Genomic DNA, 24,919 nt, shown 5'->3' on the forward strand with positions numbered 1-24,919 from the left:
GGTCCTTGGTAAGTTGCCCAGGCTGATCTGCAACTTGGGATCCTCCTGCCTGAGCCTCCCAAGTTGCCGGGATTGCAGGTGTGCACCACTGTGCCCTGCTGGCTCCTTGCTTAGTGACCCTTTTACAGATTCTTTGGGATATTGTTTTCTTATTCCCAGAATGAGCTACTTTAGTCCTGTGTCATATCTAAGCCCTCTTCCCACAGAGCCAAGCATCCTAATAATCCTGTCAGCTTTCTTCCCCAAGACTCTGAAATAGTACCATTCTCCTCACCAGAGGAGGTGTCCTGCTACCTCTCATAATCAGACCCTCCTGCTATCCATAGGTTGAATCCACCCACCCACTCTCTAGGGCCTTGCAATAGAGTATCCTGACCCAGACCAGACTGGTACTTACTAGCAGTGTAGCATTGGGCAAGACCCTCAACCTCTCTGGGTCTCAATGTTTTCATCTGTAATATGGGTAATAATAGTGTCTACCTTCTAGGACTAAAGAAATTGGGATGTGTAAGGTGCTTAGAAGAGGGCCTGGCACTCATAGTATGAATTGCTTTATCATCTCATTCTCATCGTTCCTTTCTTCTCCTGCCACTATATTAAATCTCTCCATTCAGTCCAGGAAACAACAGAAATGTCAACCACCAAAACCTCTGTCCTCTACTTAGCTTCACCTCAGCTCCCTTATTGGCAAATTTGTCGAAAGAGGAAGGAGTTGTCTCCATGACGTCAAATCTCATGAATTCCTCAATTCCTTAGAGTGCTCTGTGGCTCCCCTTCTGCCCCTCCTGCAGCCACTCCATCAAGTCACTAATGACCATCTGATTGTCAAGTCCAGTGCTCTTCTTAGAGGGCGACATCTTAGCCATCCTCTCTGAGCCTCTTGAGCACTGGAAGCTAGGGTCGCACATTACTTTCCAGTCTTTGTGCACTAACACCTCTATTCTCAGAGCTACACCAACATTCTGAGATGACACAGATTTTTTTCAGGAAAACAATTTTGGACATAGTAGCAGTCACCTCTGTATCCCTTTCATTGTCTCCCTTCACTTTTTTATCACCCCAGTACTTTTAGTGCATGCATACGACTCCATGACCAACATACAACAGTAGGGAACCCTGGGTGTGCTACAGGGTCTTGCTAATTTGCCCAGACTGGCCTTGAACTTGCAATTCTCCTGCCTCATGCTCCTGAGTAGCTGGGATTGCAGGAGTGTACCATCTAACCCTGCTGCATTTTTTTTTCTTTTTTCTTTTTTTTTTTTTTTTTTTGGTATGGGGGTCTGGGGACTTGTCCCCTAAACAGAACAACCTCAGTCCTTAAATCCCCTTGTCAACCCTCCCCCACCCAGCATTCACTGCAGAAAGGGATTGGCTTTGACCATAGTACAGTTCCTGTCTCCCGTGTCCAGTCCTGTGTGCAGGTGAGACTCCAGGCTCCTGAAAACCCGAGACAACAGGAGGCTATGATTCCAGTTTCCAGGGCCTGACAGCTTCTGCCCTGTGCCTTGTGCTGCCACGATGGACTAGGCCTGCGGTTCCCAGGTATGGTGGCAACCACTCTCCCTCAGATCCTCCAGTTCTCACAGCTGCACTGCGCTCCAGTCTGGGCAAGGCTGAGGGTAGACGGGCTGCAACCACAAAAGGGGCATGGTGGATAGACCAGCCTGAGGTCCGAGTGCAGACAGGCCTGTTCGGGAAGCACCGTCTGATTCCCAAGCTTCCCCAGGCCTCATCTGTACCATTTGGGCACTGCCACCTTGTTGGAGAGCCTTGAGGAGAAAATGAAATAATAGTTTATGTAAAAACTGCCAGGGGATTCCCTGGCACAGAGCTAATGTTAAAAAACAAAAAAAAGTAGAAGGGCTAATTTTCATCATTTCCTATATGGGATCCCCGCCTCATGTACCTGGACTAAGACCCTCTTTCAGCAGCTGTGCCCTGACCCATGTCCTGGGATATTCCCTATTCTCTTCTTGGCTCCTGCAGGAGCAGGAGTAGTATATGTAAAATATATGGGAACAGAGGAAGAGGGAGAGAGATGACCTCAACTGCAGTAGGGGTCACACACAGTGAGGAATGCCCATCCACCAGCTGGAATACCCAGTGACAGACTCTACCATGTCCCTCGTCACCTGGTGCCCTGACACTACAGATGTAACAAGTCACTGGGGAGCACGTAGGGTGGGCCACTCATGATGCCTGTGTGTGTGGAGACCCCCAGGTGCTTGTTCTCCAGGAAGCCTTTATTAAGGTCCTTCTTAGTGGTGGGCAGTGGATCCGTGGGGACAGAGCAATGGGACGGCACACCACGTGTTCAACCACAGGGGCTGATGGCTTTAGAGGGGAAGGGAGGTTACAGGGACCCTAGGAGCCTGGCATCCTGGGCTGGGAATGGCAGGAGGGTGAATGATGGCAATGTCCAGGGCCCAGCAGGGGGCACACTGATGTGCTCAGCTGATGTGCATGGAGAATCTGTGGAGGTTGGGAGAGTTGTTTGGCAGGGATGGCTCTCGGGATAGCACTCAGGCACATGGTGACTGCTTTGGGCCCACAGCAAGACGTCACCCCAGGCACTTCTTGCGGGAAGGGTCCTGAGTCACAGACAGGGCCACAGAGCTTTGCGCTCGCTCCCACACGTACCTGGGAGGGACAGATGGGCCGGGGTCAGGCAAAGCCAGACCCTGAGGATTCCAGGGAAAGGAAGGCAGACCCTCAGTTTGGGATCCCCCCATTTACTCACGAGGTCCCAGCTGGCACCAGCAGGCTGTCATCTGGGGCCAGGCCCAAGTGCTCTTCCCCCAGTGTCACCACTGAGGAGCCTTCCTGTGAAAGAAGAGCAGGAGAATCCAATAGAGGACATCGGGCCTCAACATCTGTCTGAATGTCCCCAAGTCTGCCTTGAAAGGAGACCTGAGAGCAGGGCCCTCCATGGGAGCACGAGCCCAGGAACAGCCTGATCCCCACGGACAGGAGGTTGTGCCACCCTCTCCCGGGGCCCCACTTGCCAGCTGCCACAGCCACAGGTCCACGTCCTGTTCCAGGCCTCTACTCCTGCCTTGCCCATGGACGATTACCTGGCGGGAGGTGAAACAGATTTTTCTGCTGCTTCCTGCCCCACTTGAGAGATGGCCTTGAACCTGACTCCAAGACACCAGACCTAAGTGGTGCAGGGGTGGGGCCTATACTAGCCGCATCCTGTGGGCGGGGCAGAAACCAGGACGTGGAGAAGGCCTCCCTGCAGCCCACGTATTCCTGGGCATCATGCAGGCCTGCCCCCGACAAACACACCCGAGGTTCCTCTCAAGTTGCTCACCTGAACATGCCCCAGGGCACACTAGGGACACACACCTCAGCTTCCTACAGGGTGCCCACCTCCCTTCCTCTGTGGGGTGTTATGAGTCTGGCCGAAGTTTGAAGAGGGATGAGGAGAGCCAGGCTGAGGGCTTTCCACCTGCGTTGGCCTGAAAGCCTGCAGCCTCTGTGCTCAGGCTGTGCTCCTGCAGGACTCAGTGACTATTTGTTGGTGTAAACAAGTGAAAGTGGCAGATGCAGGCCAGCAGGCGGGTGCAGGGCCAGACACCACTGTTGCATGAGCGGGTGGGACGGGATTCGTGGTCCACCTTCTACTCTCATAACTCTCCGGGCAGCTGTAGTACCAAGAAGAAGCAGGCCAGACCTCTAAGGGCAGGCCTGTGCCCAGTGAGCATCCCTTCCTGGGGGCACTAATCCTGCCCAGATGGGATGTGCCAGGGCAAACTGCAACACGAGGGAACCACCAGCCTGCAGGCAGCTCGCCCTGATACCCTCCTGATCAGTCCCCGCAAAGTACAGGGTGATCTTTTTGAAACACTACTCTGGTCTCCTGGTTCCTCTGCTTCAACGCTTGAAGCCCCGTTGCCTCTAGGACAAGTTCTTCCACCTTGCCAGCCCAGCAGACCCGCTGGGACTTGGGCCCTGTGTACTGCTTCACGGTCTACCGCCTGCCCCCCTGCCTCCCCTTCCCCACCCCAGCTCTCAACAAGCTCAGCAGAGGTGCATGGTCAGCAACCAGAGCCAAAAAGGGCTTGTGCTCAGTGCTCCAGCCAAATCTGGAACTTGCTGTCCAGCTTGCAGTCCAGGCTGGTTCAAGCCTTCATGCCTTTGCTTCTGTTTCTCTCTCACCTAGAACATCCTCTCCACCTCCCTTCCAACCTTTGCAAATGCCTTTAAACCAGCTTGAAACTCAACTTGCCTATAACCTCCTCCAGGAAGCCTTTATTGACTTCTCTCCCTATTGGAATTCTTCCTTTACCTCCTCTGGTTCCCTGTAGCTTCTCTATCAAATAATGTATCTCACTATCGTGGCAGTTGTGGATTAACTTGTCTGAGAACTTGGCTAGACCACACACTTTGTGAGGCAGTGACTCCATCCTGCTCTTCTGCCAAAGCCTGAGACAGAATAGGCACTCAATACATGGTGAATGAAAGGTCAGCTGTGTTTGGCTCTTTCTCTGCGCATGTCTACACAACCCTTATCCCAAACAGATCTCCAGCTTCCAGGCTGTGACTGGAATTCCTAGCAGGAGGTAAGCTGCAGATGCTCAGGAAGCTGAAAGCAAAGAGAGATTGCTTGGGAGCATGAAGCCTCCAGCCATAGCCAAGCCCTTGCTCTCTGAGTGAGGGAGGAGGCAGCATTACCTGTGTCTCATAGGTGTCCCCAAACAGGTTGATGGATGTGCCTGCCTGCAGCTCCCTGCGGTGGCCATCCAGCCAAGCCTTCAGGGACACGGGCTCCATGATAGATCGTGTACTCAGAGGGAATGGCGGCTCCTTGAGCAGCTGGTCTGCATCCAAGGTGTGATTATGGTCAGCGTTCTCTGGGCTCAGCCTCCCCAGGCCCAGAGGCACAGATCCAGAGACCCCAGCTCTCAATTGACCAGGCCCTGGATCCAACTCAATTACTAGTAGCCATGAGAGGGTACCATTCAGTGCCATCTCCCTCAGTACCTTGAGTACTGGGCAGAGTACCCAAAAAAAGACACCTAGGATCTAGGGCCAAGACCCATCCTATTGTGGAAAGGGAGTGAGGGGGGAAGATGGTTGCCAGTGGCCTCACCAGGGATGGGCTTTCCTGTTCTGCACTGCTCGGAGCGGAAGAACCTGCAGGGACAACAGGGAGGAGAGAGGAATGGCGGGCATTCCTGCTTGAGTAGCTGGGGAGCCACACACTCCACACACTGTTGGGTGCAGGAGCCCCCACACACTTGTGGGGCCCTCACACAGTTTCCCTCCCAGCTCTGTGGAGCAGTCTCTCCAGGTGGCTCCCTCCAGCCCCAACCACCCGCAGGAGGGGAGACTTTCTCCCTAATTCCCAGGCATGACAGCAGCACAGGAGATGCTGATGTGCAGCCCCAGGACAGCGAGGGGCTGAGGGCTCACTCTTGGATGATGGGGGCCAACTGGGTGCCGAGATCCTTGCAGTAGAACCACTTCTCAAACAGGACATCCACGGTGTCCCCCACGTAGTACCTGCCAAAACAGAGGACAGGCAACCTGGCTCCCCATTTGGGCAGCTCCAGGACATCCATGCTCAGGCCTGCCTCTGCCTGTGGGCTCTGGGCCTGGCCCTACAGAGCTGGGGGCTGCCTGTTTTCCTGGGTCAGCGCAGCCTGTGGGCAGTGCTTATATACCTACCCCTGACCCTTCAGAAGCATCAGTGTGCCCAACCTAGAAAGCAAATAGAACCCCGAGACGCAGGAAAGCTGAGCGACTTACAGTCAGACAGTTGACCTTAAATAAAAGCCAGGGACTTGACATTAAAATGCTACAAAAAAAAAAAAAAAAAAAAAAAAAAAGCCACTCCAAAGGCCTGAAAGGGCACTGAAGTTCCATTATGAAGCTTTTGGTGGCCAGCCCCATCCCAGGAGCTGGGTGGATGTTGTGTGTATCTGTGAACCATCTCCATGAGCAGGACCACCTAAATCAGGCAGTCTTAAAAGCCTGGAGAGTATCTAATCCAGGTGTGTTTTTCCCAAAAAGGAACCTGAGGCTGAGCCTGAATCCAGGGCTGGCTAGCTGCAGTGCTCAAGGTCAAGGTCCTTAGAAACTACAGTGTCTAGCATACAGAGATGTCCCCCAAATGAGGATTTCTTGTCTTCTCAGGGTCATGGCTATCTTTGAGAACCAGAGCAAAGCTCTGAACCTCTTCTCCAGGGAAGGCGACATGCATGCATACACAGCCTTCAGTGGGTCCCCCACTCCCCTGCCCAGCTCATCTGTGCTAGGGGCTTCTGTCAATTGAATGCCCTAATCCCCAGGCCCAGTTTCCAGGCCAAGCCAGCTCTGCCTGCCCTTCAACTCCCACTGAAAAAAGAGAATCAGTCCTGCTGATGGAGGTGGTCTACAGACACGTGGCATCCACTCACCCGGCACCCTAAAAACCCTCTTGGGATGGAGCTGGGCACTAGAAAGCTTCATAATGGGACTGCAGTGCTCTCCAGGAATTGCCTTCAGAGTGACATTTTAATGTCGAGTCCCTGGCTTTTATTAAAGGTCAGAAGTAGCCAGATGAAATCCGATATTGAATTTGCTGTAAAATGTTATTGAGGACTCTGTCCTCTCCATCACTGAAGACTTCTTCTAAAAAGTCCCTTGGAGAATCTCCTTCTAGAATCTAAGGCCAGGTATCTGTCTGTCCAACATATTATACAGTAGATTATTATGAAGCTATTAATATTGTATTTTTTGAAAAGATTTAGTAGTCCGATAAATACTCATGAGTTTTTTTAAGTACAAAAACCAAAATTCAAACCCACTCAGGCAAGAAGACTGAAATGTTGTCAGGTACAGATATGCACAGAAAAAAGGTGGAAATCTAAGTGCTTCTAGGTTTAATTGGGGATGACAAACACTCCCCCCCTCCCTTTTGCTTTTGTCTGTTTTGTTTTCTTGAGAAATAATTCATATACCATAACCTTAATCCTTTTCCTGAGACGTAATTTTATTTTTCATTTTTCATTCCTGCACTTTTCCAGATTTTGAGTGAATGTGTATGACTTAGGTAATTTGAAGGAAAAAAAAAAGGAAGTATTAAAAAAAAAAAGTACCCATTAAAAGAGTCAGGCTTGGTGGCACACACCTGCACTCTCAGCTACTCAGTCTGAGGTCAGCCAGGGCAACTTAGTGAAGCCCTGTCTCAAAATGAAAAAAATAAAAAGGCTGGGAGTGTATCTCAGTAGTGGAGTGCTCCTGGGTTCAATATCCAGTACAAAAAAAAAAAAAAGGCCCATTTTAGCAATTATAGTAGAAGATGGGCCAAAATATCCTGACCCCAATAACTTGATGAGAAAATTAGATTTTCTTAGTGAAAGGGCTGGGGTGTAGCTCAGTGGTAGAGCATGTACTTAGCATGTGTGAGACCTTAGGTTCCATCTCCAGCACAAGGGGACAAACATTAATTTTAAAAAGTTTAACTTTCGGAAAAATCTTTGGTCCTCTTTGCTTCAGAGGCTTCCTCTTTTCAGAGAATAACAATTGGGCAACTGATTAGACCAAATGTGAATCACAGCTGTATAATCAGAGTACACAGCTGGGCCTGCGTTCTTTCCTTGGTGTTGATCTTGGCTTTCCTAGGGTCTAGAAGGTTAAGCTCTAGCAAGTTTCCCTTCCCTGTGCCCAGTATGAAAGATAACAGTACCTACTCCCTAGAGTCATCTGGGGGACATTCAATGAATAAATACATACAAAGCTCCATCCGGGTGCCTGGCACACAGCCAGGTGCTACCCAGCTATCTGTGCCTATTGTGGATTGGGCTGGCCCAGACTAGACCCTGGGAGCTGAGGTTGTGAGACGCAGCAGTGCTTGGGCTGCCCTGGGTAGAGGGTCCTCTTGGCTGTCCCCCACCTCCCTTTCTGCAGCGCCCCTCCCCGCCCCAGCTGACTCATGTAGGAAAACAGGTTCTGCCTCCAGCCAGAGGATCATCAGTCTGAATGGGCTCCTGGGTATGGGGCAGGGGGTGAGGGGCAGAGACAGCATCTCCCACACCCATCATTAAACATCCTCACCCTCCCAGTTAGCCAGCAAATAAAGAACTCCATTGCATCTGGCAGCCAACCCCTCCACCCTCTTGGTGACCAGGAAGTGCTTTCTTGAGTCAACCTGGGATTCCTTCTGCTGCAGTATTGAGCTGCACCCCTCTGCTACTAGCCTGCCGTTTGCCCCAGGCCCCAACAGGGGCATTTACCTGAGCCCATCTAGCTCGGTTTCCAGCCGTCTCCGCTCAATCACCAGCCCCATGGTGTTGGCAAACCTCTGCGGGGAGTGGGGCACCCCAGCAGGCAGGAGGAATATCTGTAGTGGTGGAGACCAGGTGCCCAGCAAGGCTGCCATCCCTCACGGAGACATCAGCTCCTGCAGCTTCCCAGGCATCCCAGCTCACCCGCAGGGCACAGGGGACATTGCCATCCATGCTAGGCCCTGCTCTCTGCCAGGCCTGCCCAGGGAACCAAGCGGGGAATGTCCGGCTGTGCTAGCACTTGGTGGCCAAGAGGAGGGAGTGTCCAGGGACCAGGCAGGGGCAGGAAAGTGTGAGGAGGACAGAGCCTCAGCCAAGGCTAGGGCGAGTGGCCAGGGCGGGCTCCTGTTCTGGCGCCCTTTACCACCCCATCTGCTGGGGTCCAGCCTCACCTCTCCCTGCCGAATGACCACATCCCGGTGCTTCCCTCGCTCCAGGACTCGGAGAACCATGTCTCCTTCCAGCTGATAAAACACCTGTGGAACAGCAAAGAGTCTGGGACTCCCTGCTCCCTCCTCCAGATCCTTGGTCACTGCCCAGGCCCTGAGTTCTGACTAGGAAACCTGAGAAACTTCCCAAAGGACTGAGGTTTATCAGCAACTCCATCACTTCTGTTGTGAGACTCCCATCTTCCCTGACTCAGGCCATTGGCAGCAGCAGGGGACACACATCTTACATCTCTAACGCACAAGTGATGACCAAAATAACTCAGGATGCAACAGCAGGTGTCTGGCTGGGGGCAGGAGGCTGGGCAAGAGCCTCCTTGGAGACAGCCAGGTAAGAAGAACCACCCTTTCACAGGGGCCAGGGGTTGTGCCAAGCTCTTTCATGTACATTATCAGAAATCTTTACAACTTCCAAGGGCATTGTTAGACTGTTCTGCAAAGGGGGAAAAAAGAAAGGAAGGAAAAAGAAAACTGAGGCCCAGAGCACAAAGCAACTTGCCCAAGGGCACACAGCTAGATAGTCCTGAAGCTGCCCTTGGGACTGGAGCCTGTGCACGGTGCTAGGCCTAGGCTGGTCTTTCCGGCCAGTGTGATGCTCAGGCACTGGGGGCTGTGGAGGTCAGCAGCCTAGGGTGGGGACTGTGCTCTTTCTGGGGGGCTCCTACCACATTTCCTTACTCTATCCTAAGACCCAATTAACATGCTTACTGAGATGGAAGTGTGGAGGAGGAGGAGGAGGAAGAAGAGGAGGAGGAGGAGGATTCAATCCCTCTCTACAGTTTATACATTGCTTGCACAGGTGTTAAAAGCCCCAGCCAAATAGTTGAAGGACTTTTAAATAATAATAATAATAATAATTAATAATAATAGTGGTAATTATCATGTAAGGAATTAATGGAGATAAAGGCTGTAGTCACAACATCTACTAAGAGAAACCCAGCTGAACACATAAGAAATGAAGAAGCTAGAGAAATGTGGCCCCTAAGCCTGCTGCAGGGTACATGTGGACACAAGGCCACCATGAAGAGCACCATGGCATAGGGCATGAAGAATCTTCACAGTCCACACTGGTATAGAACCTTCCATGCTAATACTGGACATGTCCTCGGTCACACAGGCCACCTATATCTTTGCCCTGGAAATAGCATCTTAGAAATGTGGCCTCAGTAATTGACGGCCCTTAGTTTGCTAGGCCTCTGTGTGCCCTCAGTCAGTTCAGTTAACCTCTCTGTGCCTCGGTTTCCTCTTCTACAGCTTGGGTAGTGTCTGCGCAGAAGGCCGCTGTGAAGCCTGCCTGGAAGCAGTATACTCAGCACAGGGTGAGCACTCGATAAACCTTTAACTGTTAACATCAGCAGTTGTAGGAATTGCAATAACAATGCCAATAATAATAGGAGAAACATAAACATTTGATGATATATTCAAAATATGGAACGCTATGCAACCATTAAAAATAGGCTTTTGAATAACAATAAAAATGGCAAAATGTGCTGGGCATGATGGTGCATGCCTGTAATCCCAGCAACTCTAGAAGATGAGGCAGGAGGATTATAAGTGAAAGGCCAGCCTCAGTGACTTAGAAAGACCCTGTCTCAAAAAAAAAAAAAAAAAAAAAAAAGTACTGGGTGTGTAGCTCAGTGGTAAAACATCTTGGGTTCAATCCATAGTACAATTAAAAAAAAGGGGGGGCAAATGTTAAATTTATATATTTTTTACACTGTTGAGGATTGAACCCCCCAGAAAACATATTTATTATGTCTTCTACAATAAACAATATTATGTTCATTATTTAAAACAACCCATACACATGTAATACCAGAAATTCAGGAGACTGAGGCAGGAGGATCATAAGTTGAAGGCCAGTCTGGGCAATTTAGAGAGGCCCTCAGTAATTTAATAAGGGCCTGTCTCCAAATAAAAAAAATAAAGGGCTCACCCACAGGGAACAGGGGACATTGCCATCCATGCTAGGCCTCCGTGATTAAGTGCCCTTGGGTTCAATTCCTGATACAAACAAACAAACAATAAATAAATAAACATTTAAAAAGGGGTGCTAGAGATGTAGCTCTGTGGCAGAGCTCCCTTGGGTTTAATCCCCAGTTCTGCAAAATAAATAAATAAACAAACAAACAAATAAATAAATAAGAACAAATAAATAAAACACCTATAAACATTACTGAATACAAATGAGACAAAAACGACTTCTCGGGAGCAATTCAGCACGTCCCATCCCCTCCCCAAGCTGAGAGCAAACCCATGTATGCATGTGTCTCAGGAAGGGAGGAGGGACCCTGGAGTTCTGAGGAGAGGGCCTAGTCTTCAGGTTCCCAAAACACCTGGAAAGGTGGGAGGGGAGTCTGGGGTGATGTCTGGGTCAGATCCAAACCCTTTCCCGGCAGGCTGCAGGGCATTAGCCACCACTGAACAAAACAAGAAGGCCGTGGGGTTCTCCTCAGTCCTGTCCTCTACCCAGGGGCCTGTCCTGTGATGGGGGCAGGTCTGGCCGGGAGCAGCAAGCCAATCACTGACAGCAAGAAAATCTCAAATGGCTGTAGGCAGTCCCAAAGGAATTCTGCTGATTTGGAAGAAAATGATGTTAGGGAGGAGGGGACATGAAGTTAGCAGGAAGAGTGAGCCCCCTGCCGGCTCAGGAGACTTAGAGCCTGGGCTTCATGGCCTGGAAAGGCCTTACAAGGTGGCAGGACGGTGAGCAGGCCAAGTGAGGACCCAGCCTGTTAAGCTGGTGAATCCTTTCACCTTTGTCCCACATGCTGCACCGGAAGCCTCAGAGGGCGTGCGATGCACTTGTTCAAGATCACACAGTTATAAGAGGTTCTTCCTCCTCCTCCTCGCGCTTGCCTGCCCTAAGGAAAGGAGTGGGGAAGTGGAGCAGGAGTGCGGGGAGGTACTGGGGAGTTTGGGCTGCTGAAGGCAGCCACCTGGAGCACTGCGGAGGTCAGCACTCAGCCAGGAGGGAAATCTGGCTCAGTCAGTAAGAGATGTGATTTGAACCCAGGCCTGAGTGATTCTTCCAGCTCTAGCTGAGTAAGGACAGGCAGGGATAGAGAAGACACGGCTGCTCAGTCCCAAGGCCACCAGCAGCCTGTGGCAGATGCTGTACCCTGCCCTCCTACCAAAGTGTGTGTGTGGGGGGGCATGTCATCACAAACCCATCTCTAGTCAGACTCCTCCCTGACACCTGAATGTCCCTCCAGAGTAAGGACACATGTGCACAGGCCGGCACTGCTCATCTCTCAGCACCAGCTGGGTCAGGGCATGGCTGACCCAGGTCCTCAGTGGACACCCATGTGCTGCTTGGAGAAACCATGAGATGGGTCTGGGGCATAGGTGGCAGAGGATAAAAAGGGAAGGAGGGAGACAGACCAGCAGACACAAGGGGTGGGTGCTGGGATCAGAGCTAACAGGTGAGTGGAAGCTGCTGTCCTTACCCATGAGTCTGCTTCAGGCAGGCAGGACACCAGCCTTGCCTCCCCGACCGTGGCCACTCCTGATCTAGCCCCTCCCCCTCTCTGTAGGTTTGAATTTTCCTGTTGATTTTTTCCAAAGAGGAAAAGGGTCTCCGGGGAGGTGTGTCTGTGAGAAGGGTGGGCCCAGAGAGGACAAGACCCTTGGAAATGTGAGGGATGGGCTGATTCTGCTCCACCCCTGTGTACACAAAATGCTCACTGAATGTTTGCTGACTGAGCAATGCTCCAGGGCTCCCTGGAGTCCTGGACTGTAGGAAGACAGGAGCAGTGGGGTGGAGGGCTGTGACCAAACTAGACTTTGCATCTCAGACCCTAGAATCAGGCTTGCCTCCAGATTGCTGGAGGGATCCTTTCCTACTGGAGTCTCTGGTGGTTAGGATCCTGTCCGCGTCTCTCTCTCTCCTTATGAGGGCTTTCCCCCTCTGTTAATTTTACTTTTGTTTATGGACTCTGGGATAGGCAGCAGAGAAACAGTTCAAAAATCAAGGTACAAAGGGTACTCAGTGCAACCCCTGCCCCGGTCACATAGCTCCTAACAACTGATGTGTCTTGCACTTTCTAAGTAAGGAGGGGCCACCCAGTCCCACCCATTCCTCAGCCCCAGCTCCCCAGCCTTGCCCTTCTTCCTTCAGTCCCCTCCCCATCTCCCCACCACCATCCACCACCCACCCCCAGCCCACTCCCACTTCGTATAGCTGGATTTCCCCCCCTTGCTCTAGGAGAGGGAGAACCTGGCTCCAGGGATAGAAAGGGAGAACTAGGTTCCCTCCTGTGCTTGGGTCTCATTTTAGAGGCCAACTGTATGTACTCAGGTTTGGGGCAGGGGACCAGGCATCCCACCTGGAGCATGGACAGCTAGTGTGTCAGGGACCGGATGCCCACAGTGAGAGCCTATCCTACCCACAGGGCTGGGCTACTTCCTAGGGCTCTTCCTGCTGAGTCCCCCCTGGCTCCACCTCAAGGAGAGGGCTGCCCAAGGTGGCAACTTTGAGGCGGCAGGTTTCCCCTGTGATTTCAGGGTGTCCCTTAACAGTCATGCCTCCCCTCCTCAGTCTGCAGCTCTGGCCCTGATGCAGGAAGTACCTGCTTCCCCAGGGGCTGATGTTCCTTGCCTGGCCCAGGAAGGGGCAGTCATAACCTACCTCCTCGCCCTCCTCGATGTGATAGTCCTTCCTGATGTTGGGGCCCCCGACGAACATGATTTTGAGCTGCTCCTGGTGCCTGCAAAGGAGTGGTAGGGGGCGGTCATGGGCCAGGTCCTGGGAGGGAGGGGGCTGTGGTAGGGGGAAGGGGGCCTGGAACACTTAGGAAAAGGAACAGATCCTTGTTCCCACTCTCATCCTCAGCCTGTGTCCATGTGCATCTAAGTGCCTGTGTGTCTGTGATTGAGTATGTCCCTCTGTGACACACACAGAGGGGCAGCATAGCAGTGGCTCTGTCGCTTCATCACCTAGCCTCCCCGGGCAGTGCTCAGGATCTCTGATCACAAGAAAGCACACTAGAGCCCATGTCTGACTGTGGGACCCTCCGTTTCCCAATGGCTAGAGGCCTGACTCAGGAGACTGCGACATTTAGGAGCTCAGACAGCACTGAGTCAGAGTGACATGCGTTTAAAAACAGGAGCTGGAGCCAGCCTCTGGGCATCCAATGTGGCTCTACATGCACCCTTGGGCAATGCTACCTAACCTGTCTGGGCCTCAGATTTGTCATCTGTAAAATGGAGAGCTAGCTCTTGCATCAAGTTTCAATGGATTACACGAATTCATTTTTAGAAGTTCTCAGAACACAGTGCCTGTCATATAATAAGCACTATTTAAAGTGTTTGATAAAATAAGCTTAATGTGACCCTCTCATTTGACGGCTGACTGTTCAAACTTGCTAAAGCTCAGAGAGGGTCATGCAGCCAGGGAATGACAGAACCTGAGTTCGGACCTGGGCTCCCTGACTCCCAGGCTGGTGCCCTGACCCTGGTGTACATTGTCAGCGGTTTGAAACTTGAAAGGATGCCCACGCTCCTCAGCCTGTCCACTATTGGTATGGTGTCACCTTTTATGGAACCTCTGTACCTCCTGACAGCAACACACCCATCTTCCATTCTAGGGTCTACTCTGCAGAGATTAAAATAAGCAGTGGTCTGTGCATGGGCAGGGGCCCGGGGCCTTAAGTAGCCAAGTGACAGAGGGCAGGGGCAAGGGCTTTCCTTGGGAATGAGGAGGTGCGGAATCCAGGTGCAGGGACCATTTTTGCTACTTCAGATCTCTGCAGTAGAGGCTGACTATAGCCACGATGAGGTTTGATGGCAGTGGAGGGGTTGGGGGTGTGTGAACCCCCAATCCTAGACTGGAAGTCCTTGACTAGTGTCTTCTCCTGCGGATTGTTTTCCAGCTCACGGTGGGAGGGGGACCTCCTTTATGGGAGGCAGGTATTAATAACCAAGAACATATACCCATCATGCCCCAAATGAAAAGATGGATGAGGTTACTGGGCAGGAGGAGGCTGGCACGGGGTAGTTCTGAGCTTAAAGAACTTAAAGCTGCTTGGAGGAGAGGAGAGAAGCACTGAGGTACCTAGAGAAGGGAGCAGTCAGCTGAGTACAGAGGCCCAAGAAAGGGAGCGCTGGGGGTCTTGGTGGGTGTAGGTGGTCTTGGGGAGTGATTTGAGAAAGCTGGATCAGGAGGGGGTCTAGTTAAGGCGTTTGGTGTTGGCTTGAGGATGCCAGGGAGCCTCAGAAAGTATTTTTTTTTTAAATCAACTTTATTGAGATATAATTTAGGTACACACTGAAAGTTCTTGAACAAATCCATTCCGGAACTGTTTCAACCCATTGATCAGAATGCAGATTACATCCCTCCAGAAGCTTCTTGCCTTGCTGAGGGTGTTATAGGTTGAACTTGTCCCCCCTAAATTCATATGTTGAAGTCCTAACCTCCCAGGACCTAAGAATATGACCCTATTTAGAAATAAGGGCATTGCAGATGTTATAAGTTAAGATGAGGTTATACTGGAGTAGGGTGGGTTAGAGTTGTTTTGCAAACAGGAAATATGGACGTGGACACATGGGGAGAGTGCCTGTGAAGATGAAGGCAGAGATTGGGGTGATGCAGCATGAGCCAAGGGAGACCAGCAATGCTAGGAAAGCCCCAGAAGCTAGTGGGGAGGTGTGGCATAGACTCAATGACAGCCCTAGCAAACTAAAACAGGGGGAAGGCACAGTCCTCACTCTGACCCTTCGCTGCCAGTCTGCCTGCCTTTGCCTCCCCTTCTGCCATCTGAATGTCAGCTCTACAAGGAAGGCACTTTTGTCAATGTGTTTCCTTCTGTATCCCCAGAGTCTAGGCCAGCCTGGCAGGTAGTAAGTGCTCAGTGAACATCTGCTGAGTGAATAAAGAGAGGGAACGTGTTTGTGATGATGGTTAACACCAGGGCAGCACTGGAGGATTGGGGGAGGCCTTAGAGGCACAGCAGCCAGTACTGCCCAGGCTGGAGGTGGCCAGGGAGAAACCAGAATAGTGTCTGGGCTGTAGTAGAGCAGATGGGTGTGAGATACTTTTTGGGAGAAAAACTGGGGGACTGAGAATGAGAGACTGTGAATAGGGAGGAGTGGAGGAAAGGGACAGAGACGATAAAGATGTAGGTTGAGAGGATAATAGTGGCAGAAAAGAAGAGTTTTGGGGGAAATGCTAACTGTTAGCCATGGTGGTATTGCACACTGACCAAGAGAATATGTGCACTTTGGAGTCTGGGCTTGAGTCTGGACTCTGTCCAGCACTAGCTCTATGACATTGGGAAAGTTCTGTGAAATTCCACCTCATGGACTGTGAGAACTAAATGAGATGATGCCAGAATGCTTGGCATGGTCTCTGGCCTGTCACAACATCAGTGATTGTTGCCCTGTGGGTTGAAGTATCGTGCCAGAGGAGTTGTCTTGCAGGAACAGCAAATATGGGGAATGTGAGCCTGGTCTGGGGGTCCCAGGAGGCCCAGCAATGGAACTGAAGGAAGGGGAGGGGGTGATCACAGGGAGGGCCTGAGAGATCTGTGAAAGAAAGATGGCAGTGACCAGTTCAGCCCTGTTGGGTGCTGCAGGCAGAGGTGGCCTTGGGAGGGCCGTGTGTGTGTGTGTGTGTGTGTGTGTGTGTGTGTGTGTGTGTACCTGCAAAGAGGGGCTCTGGAAAGAACAATAAATCAAGATCTCTCCAAAGGGGCTGATCCTCTGACCTCCCCCTTTGCCTGTAGGTTAGCCTGTGTGAGTCACGTGTCCTTAGACCTAGGTTCTATTCTCATTCTGGGGCACTGAAAACCATTCTCCCCAAATTTCAAAGTTTCCCAAAGTCCACTGGAGTCCTTGGGGGAACTTGAGAGAATCCCTGGGGGCTGGAGAGCTCTTTGCCAGTCCTGGAAGGAGGAGCACCTTGTCATCTCATCTCCTACTGCCTCAGAAGCACCCTGGCCCTAGGCAGAAGTCAAAGTCACAGCCCTTACTATGCAGTTACCAGAAAGAGGAACAGACAGAGGTAGTGGAACCCGGAACAGCAGGTTCTCACCCTCCCAGAAGGAGCCAAGAGAATGACAGCCCCCTTCTGCAGGCTTCTGGGTCAAGGAACTGGACCTGGAAGGTGGTGCGGGTCGCGGGGTGGGCTGGTTAGATGGAGGAGATGGCGAGGACAGAGGGGGCGGATACAGGAGCTCAGACTCACATGAGCTTGTTGCAGACTGGGGGCTGGAAGGAGGCCCTGTTGTCCTCCACCCAAGTCTTCACTCTTACGCGGCGCTCCATGGCCACCGGGTCTGATCGCCTCCTCCCTGAGTGTCCTCTGGCCGGTGGGGCCGTCGGAGGGACGCGGCTCTCCCGGGCTCGTGGGTTGGCCGCCTAGTTAGTCAACATCCCCGAGGTCAAAGGGCGGAGCAACCCCCTACCCTCCCCCCCCCCCCCCCCCGCTGCGGCGGGCGGACTTGGGTGTGAGCCCGCCTGCCCTGCGCACCGCCCCGTGCGCTTGCCCTTAGGTCTAGGTGCACCGGGTGGGGGAAGAAAGAGGGCGACCCTGCTTCTAGGCAGAACAGGGATCAGTCCCCGGACCCGAACCTCCCGACCAACCCAGAGTCCTGGGGGCTCCTGGCAAACCCGCGCCAGAAATGGGAGCCTACTGCCCGCCTAAGACGCAGGATCCAGACTCTTCCTGGCATTTGTCCCTAGATTTCCGTCTAGTTCCTAGGAAGGCTCCAAGGATACTGTAGGGGGCGAGTTCGAAAATCCGAGAGTCAGCACGTGGTGTTGATGCTGGATTTAAGACTCAGTTTTCTTATCTGGAAAATGGCAATGACTGCACAGCCACTGGAGCTGAGGTGCGCATAGAACCAAAAGATGCCCCGATTAACGCCAGTACCCTGTGTCCTCACGAGGACAGAGCTTGGCTGCGGCCCCCAGATGTTCTATTACATAGGAAAAGGCTGGCTCGACTGTGCCCTAGGCTCTGCAAGGCAAACGGGGGGGCAGACGCAAAGCGTCAGGAGCCCGGGTGGAGAGCAAGCGCCTCGAGGCCATGGTCCTCTCCCTGCATCGCGGGAGACACATCCCGAGAGGGGACACTGTCCTCAGCGCCAGCATCGTAGTGGGCACAGGCCAGGTGCCCTCCGTTGTTTTGAGCTCTTTGCATATCTTAAGTCACAGGGTCCTGGGTGTCCTAGCCTTTCGATATCTCGGTACGGAAGTGGGGTGGGCAGCCAAGTCTGTGCCAACGATGACAGCGCCTGCCAGAGCCTCTGCCACGGTGGTCCTGGGACGGGAGACCTAGGCCTGGGTGTGGGGGTATGAAGTAGAGGACGATGGCGAGGGGGCGGAGGAGGGGGAAGGCAAATGCTACTACCTGCCTTCCTCTGTTTTCAGGACTCAGAATGCTCAGGAAAATCGGAGGAGGGTGGATCGGGGGAAATGATAGGTGGGTGACATGGAAAATGGCTCAGGCCTCTGACACCAAGAATGCAGATTGCAGAGTTGAAGTAATTTTAACTCCTCCAGCTCCAGCTCTCACACCCACCTTGGCCACTCCCTCCGCCTTCCCCAGGTGCCTGGCGTGGCCAGTTTTTCTCAGCATTTCAGATGTAAAGTCAAATCCCAGATCCTTGTGAAGCAGGATTCCCACTCACCTGGCTGTGACTCTCCAATTCCCTCTCCACTCCCTCTCCTCCTTTTCCCCTCCTTCTCCTTTTTATTTATTTAGCACATTTTAACTGAGCATTTCTTTCTAGACTATAGTGTGGTACTCAAATAACTCAAACCACCTTCTTTATTTTTCTCATCTACAGGTAATCAGAGACAATGCAAACAATGACAAAAGAAACGCCAAGGATCTATGATGTGTTGGGTTTGCTTTGGATGTGTGTTTGTTAAATGGAAGGATGAGTGGGTGGGTAGATGAAGGCCTGAATGAATTTACATTAGGAGAAAAAAAAAACTGCTTTCAGTCCAATGATGTACTGTTACATAGTACAAAGGAAAGAAAAAAAGAATGATAGTTACCCTGTATTTTAGTTGACGTAGTCAAATAATGTGAATAATTGAGGCCCTCAGTAGAATTTTTAGGATATGTATTAGCTACATAAATCTTATACATAGGCTCACCTCCTGCTGCATTATCACTGTCAGTTGTGCCCTCTGGTTTGTGGTGCATAGATAAACACCATGTTTAGTGTACTGAATTGACAAACCTCTGAGCTTGGGTGTTGGTCTCCTTTTGACTTCAGTGTCAGAAAATGGACAGCTCTTCTTTAATCCAGATGTTCTAGCATTGTTCAGTTTGGAGTTCTTCTGGATATCTACCCTTGTGGACCTTACCTGCTCCTAGGAGCCAGCTTTCTCCTCTGCACAAAGAAGCTCACTTGTACCTGAGATCAGAAACAAAGAGCATCTACCCTGGAGCTCATCAGAGCTATTCTGCTTACTCTGCTCTTGCTCTGTGTCCCCTGGATGGAGTGCCTGAGAGGTGGCTGAGACCATGTTTAGCAAAGATGTTTCTAGGCTTTACTGAACATGGCTGGTGATAACTGTCTGATCCTTCAGTCCTTTCATAGGCTGAACTACTTGCTCCAGCTGATCCATTTCCCAGACTACCTTGGTCCGTCTTTGTCTCCATTTTCCCTCCCTTTCATGTGAGTCAGCAATGTTAAAGTACAAACAACTTTATATGAATAAAAGGACAAGATCATGAACCATATGGGTGAACAAACCAAACTCAGTTTCTTCTACTCTGCTCTCACAATGCAGATCACTTTTGTGAACCCAAAATGTGTAGGGATTTTTTTTCCCACCAGCATGTAAGCAATCTATTGTGCAGTGGACACCTGATTCAGTCTGATCCCATCTACTGGGAGATGATGTCTGATTTCACAGGATGAGGGTTCAGTACCACAAGATTACCTCCACTTCAGACACAAGTCTGTCTCTTTTGTGATACTGGGGACTGAACCCAGGACCTCACACATGTTAGGTAAGTGGTCTGCACTCAGCAACACCCCCTACCCTCTTTATTTTTTAATTTTAATTGATTAATTAATGAATTTGGTACTGGGGATTGAACCCAATCCAGGGTGCTTTTCCAGTGAGCTACATCTCCATCCCTTTTTAATTTTTTATTTTGAGACAGGGTGTTGTTAAGTTGCTGAGGCTGGCCTCAAACTTGTGATCCTTCTGCCTAAACCACCCATGTAGCTGGGATTACAGCCATGCACCACTGGGCCTGGCCATAAAGGTTAATTTAAAGGATACAATAAGCAGTCAGATGAAGAGATACACAGGGCAAGGTCTGGAAGGGTCCTGAGTGCAGAAACTTCTGTCTCCACGGAGTGGAGAGCACCACTCTCCTGGCTCATCAGTGAGTTCTTGCTCATCTTCCTGAAAGTTCCCAAGTGTTCTGCTTTTCAGAAGTTCTCTGAACCCTGTCCTTTGGGTTTTGTGGAGAGCTCAAGGCATAGGCATAATTGAAGCATGCAAAGCCATATAAAAATAATGTCAGACAAAAACGGTTTGATCTAATGTCTTAGAAAGAACACGCCAGAAAGTCTGTTTGTTCAGATTCTTCTTGGCCTTTCTGTGCAGCATCCCTTCCTGGTATCTGGAGCAGGAGTCCTTCTGGATATTTTATATATATTCAGAAGTGATATATGTGTATATATGTATATATATATATACATATATATATGTATATATATATATATATATATATATATACATACACACACACATATACAATATCATGTCATATCAGAACTGGTTATTTGAAAATCTAGGTTCTGGTTTTGCTGTCTCTTTACCTTGAGTTAGTAACAAGTCTGTCTGAAAACTTCTAGACATACTTTTTTTTTTTTTTTTTGGCTTGGCTATCATTGTGAAATCTCTGCTTAGAATATAATACTAAATATTTCCATTAGATCAAGCTATTGTATTAAAAAAAAACAAGGATCAAGACTATTTGAGTAACTGCTTAATATTTTTATTTCTGAAAGTTATAAATATATTGTTATAAATATAAGTGTTCAAGTGCCCCACTATAATCCCTAGTCAATTTCTCCTTACACATTAACAGGCTTTGCTTGATATTTTTTGAATCTATGTTGTTAGATGAAAAAGGGCTCATGACTAGTTTATCTTCTGGTTGTAGCCTGCCTTCCTTTCTTCCTTCCTTCCTTCCTTTGTGGAACTGGGCGCTAGGAAATTAAATTCGCTTTCTGTGACAGCCTTGTCTTTGAGTCCTAGGTCAATAGAAAATTAGAGCAAGATAAAGCAGCACTTGCAAAAATGAAAGTAGGACAGTGAGACCCCAGAAAGTAGAGAGCTCAAAAACCACATCCTGGCTGAGCTGTGGCAAGCGTTCTGCCGAAAGCATCCCTAGAGTCTGCAGAACATCCTGCTCCTCACAACACCCACTGACCCCTCCCGATCCGTATAAACCCATAAAAACCCTTTCCCCTGAGAACTCCGGACTCACACGTCTCTTGGAGTCTGGCCTCTCTCTTCTCTTGAAGAGTGAATAAAATATTTTACTGCTAATTGCTCTCTGCCTGCAAATCTCTGAACCGTGCAAGCACCATCTCTACTCCAGGCACCATAACACTGGGGATTGCAGGGCTTCACATGTTAGGCAAGGACTGAGCCACATCCCCAGCCCTTTTTATTTTATTTTGAACACAGTCTCACTAAGTTGCCTAGGCCTAGAACTTTCAGTCTCTAGCCTCCAGAGTAGCTGGGATTACAGATGTGTGCCACCACCCCAGCTTTGTAATGTTTCTTTTATTACTAAGAAATATTTCCTCTTAGTTTCTTTTCACCTTGACCTCAACTGTGGAAGATATTTATATTGCTACGCCTGTTTTCTGTGTTAGTATTTTCCATTTCCCCTTCTGCTGAATCGTGGCTGCCTTGGTGACATGCGGTAGAGCTGATACTGTGTCACAGTATCAGCTGGTCCTCAGAGGTCTTAGAACTCAGAGCTCATCACCTGGTGTGCTGCTGCCCCCATGTGCAGAAGCCAGGGCTAGCCTCTGGGAGGACATGGAGAGAAGGCGGCTGAGAGCAAGTGCCAGCTGTATAAGGCCATCTTAGATGAGTGCAGCCATGAGCGAACTCAGCCCTGGTAGGCCTGCCCAGCGGAATGCAGGTAAATTACTGACCTGCGGATCATGAGCAGATGAAATCGTTGTTATTGTAAGTCTTTAAATTGGGGGTTGGTGGTTTGGCACTGTAATAGTTAACTGAAACAACAGGTATCTGTTTCCCTGTAACCTTTTTGTTTTTAGATATACTTCTCATGAATGGCACATTGCTGGAGTGTTTAAAAAATCCAGTCTGGTAGGATGTGTTATTTAGGAGCTGGATTCAATCTTTTCATATTTAATTATCAAAATGCTTCTACCATTAAAAGAGAAAATTCCTGAGCTAGTAAGAGTGGTGCACACCTGTAATCCCAGCTACTTGGGAGGTTAAGACAGGAGGATCTGAAGTTTGTTGCTAGCTTGTGCAATTTAGTAAGACCCTGTCTCAAAATAAATTAAAAATGGCTGGGGATGTAGCTCAGTGATAAAGTGCCCCTGGGTTCAATCCCCCATAAAGTGGGTGGGACAATTCCTTAGGCCATTTATGTCAAATAGAGTTTATCTGAGCAAAAACAAAAGTAAAAACAAAATTAAATGACTCATGAATTAAGCAACTCCAAGAACCAGAGTGGATTCTCAGAAGTCCAACAATGGCATCTGAGGGTCATTACAGAACAATAAAAGCGGTGCATAGAAAATAGTTGGCTATAGCTTAGTCAATCAGTAAGTCAACTGGTTAGCATTTAACCAACCAAAGCTCAGGTTCCACCATTAAACTCCACATTGACTTGGTCTGTTGGGCCCAGTGCAGGTATCCAGCCCAAATCCACAGCCTCCCACAAGTTTTAGTTAATGGTGTTCATTCTGATATCTTGTGTTTTCTAGTTACCATGCTGTGTTCATTTTGGATCATTACTATAGTAAAATTTAATGGTTTAAAATAATACCAACTATTGTCTTACTGCTCTGGAAATCAGTAGTCTGAGTGGGTCTTGCAGGCTAAAATTTAGGTATGTCAGAGTGCATTCTTTCTGAAGGCTCTGGAAAAAAAAAGTCTGTTCCCTTGTCTTTTCCACCTTCTGGAAGTCACCTGCATTCCTTGGCTTGGGCCCTTCCTCTGCTTGCCTGCCCTTCTGCCTCCCTCTTTTCCTCATAGAATCCTGGAGGTTTCACTGAACCCACCCAGATAACTCAGGACAATTTCTCCAGCTCTTTATTTTAATCACACCTGCAAAATTCCTCTTTGACACATAAGGGGACCTATTCAAGGATTCTAGAGATTAGGAGATGGAGTTTGGGGTGGTTTTCCACCCACCCCTTCTTGTTTCTTCTTCTTTTCTCTCTTTTTTAATCTATCAAGATGCTCATAGCTGCAAGTAGCAGAGACACCAGTAAAACAGCAACTTAACTGACAGCACACTGGAAGTCTCACATCCCTGGGCACCCAGAAGAAGAACAGGCTGGGGCTTAGCAGCAGCATCACACACCCTGGTACTTTCCAATCCTGCTGGCTGCTCTCTGCAGTATCAGCTTCATCCCAAGGTGGATACCACCAGTGATGGCCGTCCACACTGGAAACTTCCTATTCACACCCTCTGCAGGAGAGCAAGTCGGTTACCCACAGCTTATCCACATTTTGGGCTGGGTAATTCTTTGTTGTGGGGGTTGAATTGTGCATTGTCCAGTGTTTAGCAGCCTCTCTGACCTCCTCCTACTAGATGCCAGCAGCTGCCTCAGGGTTGAGACAACCCAAAATGCCTCCAAGCTTTGCCAAATGTCCCTGGGGGTCAATACTGGCCTTAATAGGCTCAAAGCCCATACTTGAAATAATTTTGGGGGAAAGGGAATGGGATACTGCTTGGCTTAATCAAATTTGGATTTAGACTTGAAGCTGAAAGTGGAATCAGCCTCCCGCAAAATCCCTGACTGTGACTGGGCTTGGGGGTCAGCTACAGGTCCATCATACCTGGCTTTTCCCTCCTTTTAACTCCATATTCTATCTTATGTGTCTATTAGTTATTCTTTAAATAAATGCATGTATTTAAGTTTGTGAATTTCTAATAAGATATGTCGTTAATCAGAATCCATCTGAACAAGGCAAGAACCAAGGAGTCTGAGATAGCTTTAACTTCCATCTAGAATTTCCTACTGGCAACTTCTATGCCATACTATTTGGATTAATGTTGACTTTTTTGAGGGGGGGTGGGGGTGGGGGTGTTGTACCAGGGATTGAACTCAGGGGCACTTGGCCACTGAGCCACATCCCCAGCCTTCTTTTGTATTTTATTTAGAGGGTCTCACTGAGTTGTGTAGTGCCTTACTTTTGTTGAGGCTGGCTTTGAACTTTCAGTCCTCCTGTCTCAGCCTCCCAAGGCGCTTGGATTATAGGCATGTGCCTCCATGCCCTGCTAATATTGACAATTTTTTGAGTGTGTGATGCTGGGGATTGAACCCAGGGCTTTGTGCATGCTAGGCCAGCACTCTACCAACTGAGCTATATTCCCAACCCTTAATGTTATTGCTTAATGTAATGAGCAATAATTAGATGTTTAGTATGTTTTACTGTCGCTTCTCACTGCTAACTTATTATCACTTCTCATATCCCATTATCTTTTCCTGGATATTCAGTGTGTGTGTGTGTGTGTGTGTGTGTGTGTGTGTGTTTGTGTATGTGTGTGTGTGTCTTTGGAGCTGAGAAATTCTTTATTTTTCAAAGAAACATCATTTCTTATCTATTCTCTAGTAGCAACTTCTGGGATTCTTTTAATGAAAGTTGGGAATTCACTCTTCTTTCCTCCCCTTTCCCTTGTCCTACATTCTGGGAATATCCTTCGGCCTAATCTCCTGGTTTACTGTTTTTCATTTACTTGATGTATTCTCCTATTCATCTCATCTACTGAGTTTTGAATTTCCATGGGTTCTTATAGTTGGTTCCATTCCATACTAACTTTATATTTCATGGATGTGATATATTCCCTATATCTCTAAGGAAATGATTTATTTAAAGATGTGAACTTTATATTCATGAAGTTAACATTAGCTACTAAAAACCAATAAACTGCTCCAAAGGCAGTGGACCAAAATGATAAAAAGGCTTCTCATTCCTGAAAAGACCAATGGAAAGGTA

The 24,919-nt window shown here is 49.4% G+C and overlaps 1 protein-coding gene across 2 annotated transcripts; it reads right to left on the minus strand.

Annotated features, from left to right (window-relative positions):
* Positions 1-1,348: 1,348 nt before the first annotated feature.
* Positions 1,349-17,059, minus strand: Haao (3-hydroxyanthranilate 3,4-dioxygenase). Of its 2 annotated transcripts, none has more exons than XM_026411000.1 (10): positions 16,905-17,059; positions 13,350-13,428; positions 8,666-8,749; positions 8,223-8,329; positions 5,419-5,508; positions 5,096-5,139; positions 4,678-4,823; positions 3,006-3,074; positions 2,741-2,823; positions 1,349-1,769 (listed from the first exon to the last, which is right to left on the minus strand). In XM_026411000.1, exons 1-10 carry the CDS (start codon positions 16,982-16,984, stop codon positions 1,730-1,732), a joined length of 822 nt encoding a protein of 273 aa, XP_026266785.1. In that variant the 5' UTR covers positions 16,985-17,059; the 3' UTR covers positions 1,349-1,729. The 2 variants fall into 2 exon arrangements, with proteins under 2 accessions (XP_026266785.1, XP_026266784.1); XM_026410999.1 differs by lacking the exon at positions 1,349-1,769 and adding an exon at positions 2,083-2,640.
* Between the last annotated feature and the right edge of the window lie 7,860 nt (positions 17,060-24,919).

Source organism: Urocitellus parryii, chromosome 12, assembly GCF_045843805.1.
Source record: "Urocitellus parryii isolate mUroPar1 chromosome 12, mUroPar1.hap1, whole genome shotgun sequence".
Taxonomy (NCBI): domain Eukaryota; kingdom Metazoa; phylum Chordata; class Mammalia; order Rodentia; family Sciuridae; genus Urocitellus; species Urocitellus parryii.